At 38.9% G+C, this 17,073-nt stretch overlaps 1 protein-coding gene across 6 annotated transcripts in view; it reads right to left on the bottom strand.

The window, feature by feature from the left end:
• The window catches only part of CNOT4 (CCR4-NOT transcription complex subunit 4), a 153,324-nt gene that overhangs the window by 82,291 nt on the left and 53,960 nt on the right, over window positions 1-17,073 (bottom strand). For all 6 annotated transcript variants that reach the window (XM_030932501.1, XM_030932502.1, XM_030932503.1 and 3 more), the window contains exon 2: window positions 1,717-1,982. In XM_030932501.1, the coding sequence (XP_030788361.1) occupies window positions 1,717-1,890 (174 nt within the window). In that variant the 5' untranslated portion in view covers window positions 1,891-1,982. The remainder of the gene's footprint in view (window positions 1-1,716; window positions 1,983-17,073) is intronic.

Below are 17,073 nucleotides of genomic sequence, written 5' to 3'. Positions count from 1 at the left end.
CCTTTTATTCATATCAAGCGTTGCTAAAGTTATACTGGTAACTTTAAGTAAAGGTAAAAGTTATACTTTTACCTTTAAAATCTTCTTTTTTTTTTTTTTTAACTTTCTAAAGACTTGAAGTAATTTTAGGTAATCTCTTAAGACTGAAATGATTTTCTTTGTAATTTCCCCAAATAACTTATTTTTCTCTAATGACAATTTAATAACTGGTCCTTTTAAGGTGACTTCGTAACATCCCAAAGGGGGAAAAAAAGAAAAGAAAAAGATAAACATCATGAAGCCAACAAATTTACAATCCTTAGAGTCTTGGGCAATCCTGAACGTCATTACTTCTGATGAAATAGTTCAATATGATTGTCTTCTTATGGAATGACTGGGAACCAATTTCTAAAATATAACTTTAAAATTCATAAACAAAAATTTATATAGATTTTGCCCAAAGCTAATGTTAGGGTTTTCATTTACCTTTCCATTCACATTTCTTAAACTATATTAACTATGTGAAATATTATATATACAAATTATATACACACATTATATATGTTATATATATAATATATATGTAACTATATACATGTATAAACTACATTAACATTGAAATAGACCTAACTTTTTATTCATATAATACATATACATACCCACTGGATTTTAAAAATCTAATGATAAATAAACAATGCACCGCCTTCTGAGATTTACTACAAATTCTCAGATAAGAAAACTGAGAGGTAGATTACTTTTTAAATTTTAGATATGCTAAAGCACATTTCAGCTTTCTCAAAATTTGACAGAACACAAGAGGTCTTTGAAATGGGTAACCAGAAAATAAAGTTTAAATTACACAAACATTAAAGAAAAGGCAAATTCCATAATAAAGTGGCAGATATTTGCATTAATCCCTAAGGTCACAAATAAAGTCCTTCAAAATACAAATGCAGCAGTCCTCCCTATCCTGGTAGTTAATTCACTATACTGTAATTGTGTTGCTGGGGCTTATCAAAACAATAAAACTCACAGAATATTAAAAATAATAGATTTTTAGAGTTAGGAGGGGCTTTTCAATAATACAATAGTTCAGAACAGACTATATAGACTCAAAAGACATATTTGAATTCTAAACCTCCTACCTACTGCTCACAAGCTGATGACTCTGGACAAGTTCTCTAAGCTCCTGTTTCCTTGAGTGTAAAATGGGAATATCAATACCAGCCTAAAATTGCTGTAAGGGCTCAAGAAATGAGCAATTATTATCTTCTGAACCAGGATTTCTCTGTCATTTTAACCCTCTTTAGTAAACATCTTCTCTCCTATTTTGTACTAGAAAATTGAAGTGAATTTCCTCCCACATGTAATATAACATGTTTTTCTAATTTCATGCAACCCTATCCAAATCCATTACCTCTCTATTCTTAATTTTCTTAAGCAGTAAGCATCCCTGACCATGTCTTTCTCCTCAGATAAAAACAACAAACTAAAGGCCAATCAGAGAGGTTACATGACTTTACAAAGATCATACAGCTAGTAAACAAAGCCAAGACATGGCCCTGACTCACAGTGCAGTGTTCTTTCCACCTTATTATGTCTTAAAATAATATACATGATAAAATAAGATAATCAGGTGAAGTTTGCAAAGTCTTTTAAATTCACTTGCTCATATACATGGCAGGAAAAACTATACAATTAAAACAAATCACTGTGAAGTTATTTTGAAGTATTTACCTTTCTACATGCAGGACAAAGCCCATTTTCATCAGTGCGAATTCGATGCCAACAAAATCGGCAAATCTGGTAGCCACAGGTGCAAGGGAAAAAGTTGATATCATCTATCTCCAAGGGCTCCATGCAAAGAGGGCACTCCACAGGGTCTTCCTTCGCATCAGGACTGCGAGACATCTTCACGTTTATTAAACAGCAGCAAAAGTTTATAATAATTTAAGGGAGAAGGAAGTTCAGCACTGAAAGCTAAAATGTAGGACTCTGACGACCTGCATGAGAAGAAACAAAATACATTGTTTACTACTGGAAAAATGGCACAGTCAACAATTAAGAGTCACACTGTCAAAAAAGTTGAAAAAACTGAGCAACTACTGTTATCAACCTGAAATGGCTTTCAGAATGGATTTCTGAAAATTTTTGAAGACCAAAACAAAAGGCCTGGCATCATTAATATTTTGGATTCAACGTAAATATAAAAGAACTTCCTTTTTTTCTCGATAAAACATTTAGTACTAGCCTACAGCACTAATCGTAACACATTTTAGGGAAATAAATAAGGTAAAATTGCACTTTTAACTGTCTCATCTTTGACCTAAAACCTAGTAATATTGCGACGTAACTAGAAGACTCTTACACTATTCTGAAGTTTGTCACAATTTATAAAACGAATCAAATGAAAACAAGAGACTTCAATCATCTACAGTTACATGTTAACATCAAACTCTTGACACAGAAAACATAGGTTAAAACTCAGAAAAACTAGGATGCCATAGAACCATAGACCATAACTATACAACTAATTACGTAATAATATGCCAATGAAAACTTCTGAAAAACGTGTTAAACAAAAGTATTCCTATGGTAATACTACAAAAAGCCTACAAGAAACAGGAAGAAAGAAGGGAACAAATAGACCTTCATATCACAAACACTTTTTGAAAAGTTAAAAAACATAACTTTTTAGATTATGGGGAGTTTTAAATTTTCAGGTAACAGTTTAGGCTAAAGTCACTGTTAGATTAAAAGGTTAGGTTGAAATCACTATTTTAAGTTAAAATCTGATAGCCTGCAAACTAATCTATAATTCTATAGTAATCCCACCAAAATCATGGTGGTAATCTTTCACATAATTGGACAAACTGATCCTAAAGGTTACATACAAGAGTAAATGCATGAGAATCATTTTGAAGCTTCTGGGGGAAAACGTGGGAATTTGCCCTATCACATACTAAATTATACTATAAAGCTACAGTAATTTAAATAATTTCCTATTAGTATAAAAATAGACAAAAGAGCAAAGAAACCAAACAATCTAGATATAGCTGGGTACAGTGGCTCATGACTGTAATCCCAGCACTTGGAGAGCCCAAGGCAGGACGATCACTTGAGCCCAGGAGTTCAACTCCAGCTAGGAGTTCAAGACCAGCACAACATAGCAAAGCACCCATGTCTATAACAAATTTTAAAATTAGCTGGGCATGGTGGTGCACACCTGTAATCCTAGCTACTTGGGAGGCTTGGGGCAGGAGGATCGCTTGAGCCCAAGAGTTCAAGGTTGCAGTGAGCTATAATTGTGCCACCGCACTCCAGCATGGGTGACAGAGTGAGACCCTGTCTCAAAATTAGAAAAATCTAGAAACAGACTCATGAATTTATGAGATATTAATATTTGATAAAATGTATAACTCAAGATGGGAAGGCTGGACCATTTCATAAACAGTGATGGGACTCTGGGCTATCCATTTGAAGAAAAAATAGTATATAACTTAATACTGCAATTTTAAAAAATCTCAAATGATCTAGTGATCAATAAATTATTGAAGTGTTAAAGAAAAAAACAGAATTTTTTTTTTTTTTAATCTTGGAATACAGAAGGCCTTCGTAAGCAAAACAAAAATTCACAAGTCATAAAAGGAGACAATCAATTAATCAACTTGGCAACATGAAAAGAAGAAAACATAAATAAAATTGAAGACAAGCATCAGAGTAAAAGATACGTTTGCTACATATAAAGAAAAGCTAAATCAGAATGTATAAAGAAATCCTACAAAGCAGTAAGACAAAGACAAGTTAAAAAAAAAAAGAGAGACAAGAAAACGGTAAGTAGTTCACAGAAGAATTACAAGTGATTAATTAAAATACATGAAAAAAATGATCAGTCTCTTTAGTTAACAGCCAGGTAACTTTTTTTTTTTTTTTTTTTTTTTAACCCCATTAGCCTGTCAAAGAAGTTAGTTTTTACCCAAAGTAGAGAAGTAGAGAGGATCAATGATCTAGTCCCTCTTTCAAAAGAGGAAATGGGAACACATTACTTTGCCTTAAGTTACACACTTATTAGTACAGCCTGGATTCCTTCTACGAAGTTTTAGCCCTAGATAATCTGTGCTCTTAACCACTCCCTTATACCACCTCCTAACTAAGAATCAATCCTACATAAATAGTGTAGAAAACTGCAGGCCAGGTGCGGTGCCTCACACCTGTAATCCCAGCACTTTGGGAGGCCGATGCAGGTGAATCACAAGGTCAAGAGAACGAGACCATCCTGGCCAACATGGTGAAACCCCGCCTGTACTAAAAATACAAAAATTAGCTGGGCATGGTGGCACACGCCTGTATTCCCCGCCACTTGGGAGGCTGAAGCAAGAGAACTGCTTGAACCCAGGAGGCGGAGGTGGCAGTAAGCCGAGATTGTGCCACTGCATTCCAGCCTGGTGACAGAGCCAAGACTCTGTCTCAAAAAAAAAAACAAAGGAGGGGGGTAGAAAGCTGCAAACAGTATACTGTCCATTAATGGGAAAATCATTAAGTAATTATGATATAAGGTATGTTGATCAGAATATCTATTCCAGTTATACTTTTTAAAGAACAGCAAGTATGAATATACAATTACTTTCATATAAATATACAAACCCTGTATGTGCATATATTTAATTTATTTCACTAAGAAAATAAACATATGGAGGTTTAGACATCAAAATGTTGTTATTTCACAAAAGACAAAATGGAGTTAGGAGACTACTAATTTTTTAAAGAAAAATCCATATTATCTAAATTGCTGCAAAAAATGTATTTTTTTCACAATTCAAATGGCCCTTTAAAAAAAGAGGAAAATTGTTTTCATTTCCTTTAGAAAAATTAAATTACTTCTCACTTTTGCTAATAATTAGAAGAAAAATAGAATGAAATAGTGTCTTCTTGTGAATCTATATTTCAAAACAAAATTAAAAAAAAAAAAAAAAAGAAATGCCCAGATTTGCCACTATCACTTTTCAGCATATATATAGTTAGGAGTTTAAAGCTGACTTCTAATAGGTCCTCCAACTTTAAACATCCCAAAACTGTACCTGTAGAAAACACAGACTCAAATATAGGTTCCAATAACAGAAAAGTAAACGGAAATAATCAAAGGGTGCTATCTACACTTCTTTTTTTATTTTTATTTTTTTGAGACGGAGTCCTGCTCTGTCGCCCAGGCTGGAGTGCAGTGGCCGGATCTCAGCTCACTGCAAGCTCCGCCTCCCGGGTTCACGCTATTCTCCTGCCTCAGCCTCCGGAGTAGCTGGGACTACAGGTGCCCGCCACCTCGCCCGGCTAGTTTTTTTGTATTTTTTAGTAGAGACGGAGTTTCACCGTGTTAGCCAGGATGGTCTCGATCTCCTGACCTCGTGATCCGCCCGCCTCGGCCTCCCAAAGTGCTGGGATTACAGGCTTGAGCCACCGCACCCGGCCGCTATCTACACTTCTAATACCTTTGATTCTAAGATATCATTTATTTAACTACAGGTTATTAGAGTTTTGGTGAAGTAATTTATGGAATGTTGGGAAGGAAACAATACATTGGGGCTTATGAACAGAAAAGCTTTCTAGAAGGTAAATTACTATAAATAAAAAATGATATACTGAGGTTTTGCTTTTTGATTGTTTCTATCTGCTTTTTTTTTTTTTTTTTTTTTTGAGACGGAGTCTCGCTCTGTCGCCCAGGCTGGAGTGCAGTGGCGCGATCTCGGCTCACTGTAAGCTCCGCCTCCTGGGTTCCCGCCATTCTCCCGCCTCAGCCTCCGAGTAGCTGGGACTACAGGCGCCCGCCACCGCGCCCGGCTAGTTTTTTGTATTTTTAGTAGAGACGGGGTTTCACCGTGTTAGCCAGGAGGGTCTCGATCTCCTGACCTCGTGATCCACCCGCCTCGGCCTCCCAAAGTGCTGGGATTACAGGCTTGAGCCACCGCGCCCGGCCTAATTTTTTTTTTTTTTTTTTTTTGGTCTTTTTTTTTTTTTTCTCGCTGTGTTACCCAGGCAGGTCTCGAACTCCTGGGCTCAAGCTATCCTCCCGCCTCTGCCTCCCTGAGAGCTGGGATTACAGGCGTGAGCCACCGCGCCCGGCTTCTATCTGCTTTTTAATTTTAAAAAAGTTTACAAGAGTATGTATCTTTCGGTTTAGGGGGAGGTTTAGAGGAAAAAAGGGTCAAAGGAGCAAGAAATCCTTTAGATAGTTAAGCACAAAAGTAAGTACATTTGTGCACTTCTAGCACCATGGAGAGAAGCCACAGAAGCCGGCTACCAAAAGTAATCTCATAAATGGTAAAAGGTAGGAGGAGGGTAGTCTGATGTGGTAAAACACTGCAATACAAGGTCATCTCTTTCACAAAGTAACTATATGATCTTGGATAAGAAATTCAAAAGCTCTAGAATTTGATGTACTCATCTGAACAATGAAGAAACACAAACTTTTAGGGAATTTAAAGTATAGAGCAATTTCCTAAATGTATTATAGTACCCTTGTGAACTAAGTTTTTAAAATAAGCTTTGAAATTGACTCTCCAAAATACCCTTGCCCAAATTTTCATTTAGAGAATAATTTTCCTTCATAAGCCAGACAACTAATACTAAAATTAAAACTAAAAAGGCCGGCGCAGTGGCTCATGCCTGTAATCCCAGCACTTTGGGAGGCCAAGGTGGGCACATCACCTGAGGTCAGGAGTTCGAGACTAGCCTGGTCAACATGGTGAAACCCTGTCTCTACTAAAAATACAAAAAAATTACCCGAGCATGGTGGTGCATGCCTGTAATCCCAGCTACTTGGGAGGCTGAAAAAGGAGAATTGCTTGAACACAGGAGGCAGAGGTTGCAGTGAGCCGAGATCATGCCACTGCACTCCAGCCTAGGCAACAGGGCAAGACCCTGTCGCAAAATAAACAAACAAAAAAAGAACCCTTTTCATATACATGATCCAATCCTCACAAGAACACACTAAACCCTTTATAAAATATGAAACTGAAGCTAGAGTGTTAAAGGTACAATTCAAAAATAGGACCCAACTTTAAAACTCATGCCCTTTCCAACATGGTAAGACAGAAGTCATGATTACTGATGTTGGAGCTATGTACACATGGGAGTAGAGTGCAAATGCCCAAAGAATAAAACGACATTACTTTTTAAAAAGTTAAATTCTATGGCAAATTTTTACCCTGTTACTTGAGTTCTTCTTCTCTACATCAACTGTAACTAGTAACTCTGACATGTGTAATAATGCTCCTGCATCACCAAAAATCTCACATACCATGCAGTAAGTACACAAAATAAAATCACACACTCAAAATTATGTTTGAAAGTGTCTTATCACTTATAAAGTGTCGCTGTATACATGGTTTTGTGTTTAGGGTCCTGTTCAAAAGATATGTATAAGAATACACAAAAGGGCCGGGCGCGGTGGCTCAAGCCTGTAATCCCAGCGCTTTGGGAGGCCGAGACGGGCGGATCACGAGGTCAGAAGATCGAGACCATCCTGGCTAACATGGTGAAACCCCGTCTCTACTAAAAAATACAAAAAACTAGCCGGGTGAGGTGGCGGGCGCCTGTAGTCCCAGCTACTCGGGAGGCTGAGGCAGGAGAATGGCGTAAACCCGGGAGGCGGAGCTTGCAGTGAGCTGAGATCCGGCCATTGCACTCCAGCCCGGGCGACAGAGCGAGACTCCGTCTCAAAAAAAAAAAAAAAAAAAAAAAAAGAATACACAAAAGTAAGTACATTGGATGCAATGGCTCACACTCACAGTCTTAGCACTTTGGGAGGCTGAGGCAGGCAGATCAGTTGAGCCCAGGGGTTCGAGACCAGCCTGGGCAACATGATGAAACCCCATCTCTATAAAAATTCACCGGGCACGGTAGTGCACACCTGTAGTCTTAGCTACTCAGGAGGCTGAGGTGGGAGGATCACCTGAGCCAGGAGGGAGAGGCTGCAGTGAGCCGTGATGTGGCACTGCTGTGCTCCTGCCTAGGCGACACAGTGAAACCCTGTTTCAAAAAACAACAATAATACACGAGAATGTAAGGTAGTACAGCCAATACAGAAAATAGTTTGCTGGTTGCTAAACTTAGAATTAGCATATGACCCAGCAATTTCACTCCTAGGTGTATACTAAAAGAACTGAAAGGACTTGAACAGATACTTGTGCACCAGTGTTCCTAACAGTATTCTTGACAACAGCCAAAAAATGGGAAGTAATTCAAGTGTCCATCAATGGAGGGATGCACAAAATGTGGTATCTCCATACCATGGAATATTAGAATATATTCAGTCATAAAAGGAATCAAATTCTGATACATGCTACAACATAAATGAACCCTGAAAACACTATGCTTTAAGTGAAGTAAGCCAGTAACAAGAAGACAAATATTTTATGTTTTCACTTTTGGTTTCTAGTTTTTGAGACAGGGTCTCACTCTGTCACCCAAGTTACAGTGCGGTGAGTGGATCATAGCTCACTGCAGCCTCGCCTCAAAATTCTGGGCTTTATAAAGCAAATCCTCCCACCCCAGCCACCTGAGTAGCTGGAACCACAGGCGTGTGCCACCACACCCGGCTAATTTTTTAAATATCTATATAGATGGGGTCTCCCTGTGTTGTAAAGGCTGGTCTTGCACTCTGGGCTCAAGTGATCCTCCCACCTTGGGCTCCCGAAGTGCTGGGATTACAGCCATGAGCCACCATGACCAGCCTGATCTCACTTTTATGAGGTATCTAGAATAGACAAATTCAAAGATACAGAAAGTGGAATCAAGGTTACTAGGGGGCTGGGGGAGAAGAATGGGGAGTTATTACTTAATTGTACAGAGTTTCCGTTTGAGATGCTGAAAAAATTTCTGGAAACAGTGGTGATGGTTATACAGCAAAGTGAATGTACTTAATGCCACTGAACTGCACATTTGAAAATGGTTAAAATGGTAAATGTTTATGTTCCATATATTTTGCCACAGTAAAAAAGTCAAAAAAAAAAAAATATGGCTGGGTGCGGTGGCTAATGCCTGTAATCCCAGCACTTTGGGAGGCTGAGGTGGGTAGATCATGAGGTCAGGAGATCGAGACCATCCTGGCCAACATAGTGAAACTCCGTCTCTACTAAAAAATACAAAACAAAACAAAAAAATTAGCCAAGCATGGTGGCAGGCGCCTGTAGTCCCAGCTACACAGGAGGCTGAGGCAGGAGAATGGCGTGAACCCGGGAGGCAGAGGTTGCAGTGAGCCAAGATTGCACCGCTGCACTCCAGCCTGGGCGACAGAGCGAGACTCTGTCTCAAAGAAAAAAAAAACATACATGCAATATATACATAAAATTATAAACTATATATTTTTCTAATTAGTCTGTTCCCACTAAAATGGAAACTTTAGGAGGGCAGAAATTACCTGGTACATCACATTTATGACAGCATACCACACAGCTACAACATGGCTTCCAGTAAATACTAAGCATTCACACATTTGATGAACACGTAAAAGAATAAATTATTTGTTATATGTCTGTTGTAAAGGACAACCTTTGAAAATAAGAAACAGCACTTTAAGTTGTCCATTGTTTCTGTTGGATACATTTCACAAAGCATGTTATTTGCGTAAACTACACAAAGACAAAAAACAGACTAAACAGTAGCTATGAACAGTGTGCTAAGTGAAAAAGTTTAAATATCAGCACTAATACTTAATTTCCCCTTTTAAATTAGGTGCCAAAGTACCAACATATATCTACCATCAATATTCATATACTATAGAACTCAGGACTGTATTACCTTCAGGAAGCAAGAAAAACTTACTTATGTTTTAGAAATCTATCTACCTAACTAACAACTTTTTTTTTTTTTTTTTTTTGAGACGGAGTCTCGCTCTGTCGCCCAGGCTGGAGTGCAGTGGCACGATCTCGGCTCACTGCAAGCTCCGCCTCCCGGGTTTACACCATTCTCCTGCCTTAGCCTCCCGAGTAGCTGGGACTACAGGCGCCCGCCATCTCGCCCGGCTAATTTTTTGTATTTTTTTTTTTTTTTAGTAGAGACGGGGTTTCACCGTGTTAGCCAGGATGGTCTCGATCTCCTGACCTCGTGATCCACCTGTCTCGGCCTCCCAAAGTGCTGGGATTACAGGCTTGAGCCACCGCGCCCGGCCCTAACTAACAACTTTTAAAAGCCTCTCTCATTAAAGGTTAAACTGCCGTTATACAGAAAAATCAACTATGTAGGACTGTTTTCTACCTCTCTATCGCTTTGCTATTTATGTAGTAAAATATTTGTATTTTACTTTTCTAAGATTTAAATTAAAAGCAGCATACAAAGCATCTCATATAATTTAACATGTTCCCAGAGACAGCTGGGAATCTTTTCCCAAAGGAAGTGACTTCGTGTGCAAGAGTGTGATGTTCAAGCCTAAAGGCAATATCAAACCCAAGGTTGAGTGAAAGGCATTTTGGAAGAGATTCAAAATACAGGCTAAACTGTAGGCCAGATAGTTTGCAGGTGAGAACCAGGGAATAAGACAGCTGGGATGCACCCCCCTGGGTCTGAACAAATCGTATGTGCAGTGACCTCGAGAGTTGTTTGGATCTGGCTAAGAAGCAATTTATGTCCTAGGGTATTGTTAAAGACAGCAGAGCAGCCAGAAATCAGTGGAGATAAAAAGCTGGGTGTGGTCAGAAAAAGAAACAGAAGAAAGCTCTGCCAAACACTGTCAGCCCAACACTGCCAGGTGCCATGAGGGCATACACAAGTCTGTGCCCCTAAGGAGCAACACCACAGGCTTAAACACTGCAAGGGGGAAACAGAAGTCACTAAAATAGGGAAAGAGAAGTCACTAAACAAATAAGCAAATAATTGTAACAAGCCCTGGAAACGAGCAGGGGGTTGAAAGATCAGTACCAAGAGTTGCTGCAATGTTATACAAGATGTTCAGTTTCCAACATAACATTACAAGCCATGTAAAGAAATAGGAAAGTGCTGAGCACAGTGGCACTTTGGGAGGCTGAGGTGAGCAGATGGTCACGAGGTCAGGAGTTCGAGACCAGCCTGGTAAACATGGTCAAACTCCATCTCTACTAAAAATACAAAAATCAGCCAGGAGTGGTGGCATGCGCCTGTAATCCCAGCTACTACGGAGGCTGAGGCAGGAGAACTCCTTGAACCCAGGAGACAGAGCAATTCCGTCTCAAAAAAAAAAAAAAAGAAAGAAACAAAGAAACAGGAAAGTATAACCCATATACCAGAGAAAAATAAAGACAAAAGACACTACCTGCATGGATTTAACCGACTTCAAAAAGCCATTATAAATATGTCAAAAGAACTAAAGGATACCATAACTGCAGAAGGAAGGTATAATGACAGTATCACAACAAATAGACAATATCGATAAAAAAAATTATTAAAAAGAACCTAACGGAAATTCTGGAGTTGAACACTGACTAGAAAAAATCACTAAAGGAGCTCAAAAGTACATCTGAACTGGCACAAAAAAGAACTGGCAAACTTGAAGACAGACTGATAGAGATGATGCAATCCAAAGAACAGAGAGGAAAAAAAAAAGAGTGAAAAAAATACAAAGCCTCAGAGAAACATGAAACATCATTAAGCACATGAATGGGAGTAGTAAACAGACGGGAGAGAGAGGGAAAGGGAAAGAAAAACTATCTTAAGTAATAACGACTATTTAAAAATGAAGAACTACAGGTAACAACACAGATGAATCTCACAAACACAATTTGAGCAAAAACAGCAAGACAAAGTATACGATGCTGGTCATGTAAATTTCAGCAAAGGAATCTATATTTTAGGGATGCACATAAAGGTAATAGAAGTCATGATAGTGAGTGCCTCTAAGGAAAGGGAGAGGATTTCAAATGGCAAGGGGTATATGGGAGGAGGAGGATTCTGAGGTACGTGAAATATTCTGCTTTTGACCTCAGAAGAGTCTACAAAGATATCCACTTTATAATGAAACTGTACACGTTTTACATGTTTCTGAATATATGTATATTTCCTTTTTCAAAGTTTTAAAAGAAAGAGATACTAGTTGCAAATTTCCAAGAATTGGTTAAAAGTAATCCCTAGACCCAGAAAGTACAACATACCCAAGTGGGATCAATAAGCCCACATCCAGACACAAAGTGGTAAAATTGCAGAACACTAGACAACAAGAACCATAAAAGAAGCCATAAAGAAAGAACCCTTCACCCAATGGAATGATCATTAGAGTAACAGCAAGTAACAGCAAGGAAGCCAGAAGGCAATGATGTATCTTCAAGATATGAAGAGAAAATTACTGTCAACCTACAACTGAGTGCACCTAGGAAATAACAACCCTGAAAAATGAGAGTAAAATTATAAAAAGACATTTTAAAGACAACTGAAAAGACTTTGATGTGGACTGGGTGTTAGACAATGTTAAGGAATTACTGCTAATTTCATTAGGAATGAGAATATTGTGGGTTTTTTCTTTTTAACCTCCTCTCTAGGAGACACACTCTGAAGTATTTACAGACTCCATGATAGGATATTCCAGCAGGAAAGAAGCCACAGAGAAGTAAAGAGACCCCTCTTTAAACATCAAATGATAAAATATCAATAACAGGAAACTGAGGAATGGAAATACTGGATTTCATCATAAGATTTGTTCTACTTTCATGTATGCTTAAAAACTTTCATGATAAACAGCTAAAAATAGTCAGGCACAGTGGCCAACACGTGCAATCTCAGCTACTTGGGAAACTGAGGCAGAAGAATCACTTAAGCCCAGAAGTTCAAGGCCAGCCTGGGCAACATAGTAAGACCCTGACTCAAAAAGAGAAATGAGGCTAAATTAAAAATTAAATAAAAACAGGCAATTTACCAGTAAAAGGCTTCCACTAATGAAACTTCTGAAGATGTTTTTTAAGAAGGAGGAAAATGATCCAGGAGGACAGTCAGAAATTGTTTTTTTCTGTTTGTTTGTTTGTGGAAGGGTCTCACTCTTTTTGCCCAGGCTGGAGTGCAGTGGCATGATCTCGGCTCACTGCAACCTCCGCCTCCTGGGTTCAAGGGATTCTCCTGCCTCAGCCTCCCAAGTAGCTGGGATTACAGGTACACACCACCACACCCGGCTAATTTTTGTATTTTTGGTAGAGACGGGGTTTCACCATGTTGAACAGGCTGTTCTCAAACTCCTGGCCTCAAGTGATCCGCCTGACTCAGCCTCCTCAAGTGCTGTGATTACAGGCGTGAGCCGCTGTGCCCAGCCACAGTCAGAAATTGAAGGGATGGTAAAGAAAGATGTGGTAAAAATGTGGGTAAACTGAATCACACATTTCTCTATAAAATAACAACAATGTCTAATTTGATAGATTTAAAAAGGATAAAATGTCTGTTAGGAGGGGAGTGACGTAAGATAAACTGCTCTAAGGTCCAACTTTAAGAGTAACATGAGGCCGGGCGCAGTGGCTCACGCCTGTAATCCCAGCACTTGGGGAGGTCGAGGTGGGCAGATCACGAGGTCAGGAGACCGAGACCATCCTGGCTAACTTGGTGAAACCCCGTCTCTACTAAAAGTACAAAAAATTAGCCGGGCGTGGTGGTGGGCGCCTGTAGTCCCAGCTACTCGGGAGGCTGAGGCAGGAGAATGGCGGGAACCCGGGAGGCGGAGCTTGTAGTGAGCGGAGATCGGGCCACTGCACTCCAGCCTGGGCAACAGAGCGAGACTCCCTCTCAAAAAAAAAAAAAAAAAAAAAAAAAAAAAAGAGTAACATGAATGGTCGGGAAGTAGAGGCATAAGAATAACTTGAATCCAGGAGGCAGAGGTTGCAGTGAGCTAAGATCACGCCACTGCACTCCAGCCTGGGTGACAAAGTGAGACTGACTCAAAAAGAAAAATAAGACCCTCCAAAAAAAGAAGGTAAAAAAAGAGTAACATGAATGGTAAAATTTCAAGGGTAATCACATAATCCTCTATGATCTACTAACCCCACCTCTGTATGACTGCCTTAGAGAAATAGTTGCACATCTGTATGAGTACAAGCAATTGCAGGAATGTTTTGCAATAGCAAAAAATTGGGACTCCCAATGTCTATCAATAGGAAAGGCTAAGTTACTGTATACCAATAAAATGAAATAAAGCAGTTTAAAGAACTAAATCTGGACATACTAACATACTGAATGAAAAGAAAACTAATTGTAGGTACTGTGTAACAGTTGTGTTTTGTTTTGTCTTGTTCGTTTGTTTGAGACAATCTCATTCTGTACCCCAGGCTGCAATGCATGGTGTGATCTTGGCTCATTGCAACCTCCACCTCCCAGATTCAAGCGATTTTCATCCCTCAGATTCCCTAGTAGCTGGGATTACAGGCATGCACCACCATACCTGGCTAATTTTTGTATTTTTAGTAGAAACAGGGTTTCGTCATGACGGACAGGCTGGTCTCGAACTCCTGGACTCAAGTGATCTGCCTGCCTTGACACCCCCAAAGTGCTGGAATTACAGGCATGAGCTACCACACCCAGCCAACTGTTTTTACACTAAAAAAGAAGTCATACATGTTCTCTACATACGTATAGGATAAGCAAAACCTTAGGGGGAAAAATGACATATAAACTGATAATAGTGATTACCTTTAGGAAAATAAAGAAGGGAATGGGAGCAATCAGAAACCTGAACCTTATGTATGTGTTTTCACAAAAAGACTATGTATTTCTTCTATAATAGCAATTAATTTTTAAAAGATAACTTTTTAAAAAGTATTAGACTTTTAATCCTTTGAGTGCAAAGACTGTGCCTATTTTATTCAACACTGTACCATAGACATATGCAAGTATTATATGCTCCCAAAACTGTACATAGGGTATGGCAGAGAGATGGATAAAAGAGTGGTTCAGGCTGGGTGCAGTGGCTTGCAGCTGTAATCCCAGCACTTTGGGAGGCTGAGGACGGAGGATCACCTGAGGCTAGGAGTTCAAGACCAGCCTGGGCAACATAGCAAGACCCTATTAGTACAAAAAATAGCTGGGCATGGTGGAGCACACCTGCAGTGCCAGCTACTGTGGAGGCTGAGGCAGAAGGATCGCTTGAGCCCAGGAGTTCAAGGCAGCAGTGAGCTATGATCACGTCACTACACCCTAGCCTGGGTGACAGAGTGAGAACCTGTCTCTAAAAGAAGAATAGTAATAAAAGAGTGTATCAAAGGACATACAAGAAAATAGGGACAGGCATGGTGGCTCATGCCTGTCCCAGCACTTTGGGAGGCCAAGGCAGGTGGATCACCTGAGGTCAGGATATCGAGACCAGCCTGGCCAACATGGCAAAACCCTGTTTCTACTAAAAATACAAAAATTAGCCGGGTGTAGTGGCATGCACTTGTAATCCCAGCTACTCAGGAGGCTGAGGCAGGAGAACTGCTTGAACCTGGGAGGCAGAGGTTGCAGTGAGCTGAGATCGTACCACTGCACTCCAGCCTGGGCAACAAGAGCGAAACTCCATCTCAAAAAAAGAAAAAGAAAAGAAAATAGGGTGTCTGTCACTGAGTAGAGGGCTAGAGGTAGTTTGTTTTCTTTCTTTTATTTTCCAATCTTTAGAAATGAACATTTATAATGAGAAAAACTGTATTAAATTAGTTGAAATTTTAAGTATAACGGACAACAAAAAGGGACAATAGATTGATGAGATGAAAAACTTCTGAATGTATAAGTAGAGATTAGCATCAGTATGTTTCCTATTAATTTAATGCTCTCTCAGGAGGAGGCTAGGAGTTTATGAAATTAAAGGCTACGCCTAATGAAAGTATTATTAATAGGTAAAATCAAATCTGCACAAAAATCAAAGCTGAGACTAATTAGTGTCCTAAATAATTCTCTACCACACTTGTGAAGGTTGTCAAGAAAAGGAATTGCCTATATCAATTTTATTTTCAACTGAAAAAAAAAAAACAGTTTTATTTGGGGGAAAAAGTATCTGATAGGGTATAATACCTTTAAAGTTTGTAAGGACTTATCCAGAAACCTAATTAAAACAAACGGATCCAGGTATTATAAGCTTAAAACCCTTCTAGTCTGTCTGGACTCATAAATTAGTCTTTTTAGAGATACTTCTGTACATCAATTTACAGTACACCACTAGTAACGGATAAAACAGAAAAAATTAATCCAAGGAGAAACACTAACCTGAAAATGAACTGCAAGACTCAGTCTTAGTCAGTCAATTTTTTTCTTTTAAGCTCACGTTTATTAGCCTGGTTAAATGCAACCACTTCTTTAGCCAAACTGTTATCTAGTCACTTAGATTCTACCACCTCCTAAATTCTAACCCCAGGTGGCATGCTGCTAATCTTATGCTCCTTGCCCACCAAGAGCTCTCTCTCTCAGTGTACCTGTCTCAAACTTCATTCAGGAACATCCTGTCACCACTTCTGTACTTCCACTTCATGGAAAGCAGTGATTCATATGGAAGTCCACCCTTTCGGTGTTTGGGTCTAGGTAGGGCATAAGGGGACATGGGGGAAGGGTACAGTAAGACAGAATTCATAAAGGAGTGCAGATAACAGGTATCTGGGTAAATAATGATTTTTAAATGAAAGAAAACGATTTTTGAAAATTTAAACAAAAGTAAAACAATCAACCTTACGTATGAGTATTTTCCTGGAATTGTTTTATATATATATTATATATAATATATAACATACATAAATATATAACATATATAGATACAAATATATATATGATATATATATATATATATATATGCTGATACAGCAGCTCATGCCTGTAATCCCAGCACTTTGCGAGGCCAAGGCAGGTGCATCGCTTGAGCTCAGGAGTTCAAGACCAGCCTGGGCAATATGGCAAAACTCTATCTCTATAAAAAAATACATATATATATTTAATTTCTAGATATGCTACCATGCAGTCATCCGGGATAAAACTAAATAACAAATACTTTTAAGGGGCCTAAAATACAGAAATATAGCTATTAATTCTTCTTTAAAAGGAAGAAAAAATTTAATGTTTTAATGCTTGTTCCTCCCTAATCTCCATGTGTGCCTCACTTCTGTTATGACTCAGTAAAGCCTAGAATGGTAACCGTTTTACACC

The sequence above is a fragment of the Rhinopithecus roxellana genome, chromosome 6, assembly GCF_007565055.1.
Source record: "Rhinopithecus roxellana isolate Shanxi Qingling chromosome 6, ASM756505v1, whole genome shotgun sequence".
NCBI classification, from domain to species: Eukaryota; Metazoa; Chordata; class Mammalia; order Primates; family Cercopithecidae; genus Rhinopithecus; species Rhinopithecus roxellana.
The sequence above is the reverse complement of the archived record's forward strand: the minus strand, read 5'-3'. Positions and strand labels throughout refer to the sequence as shown.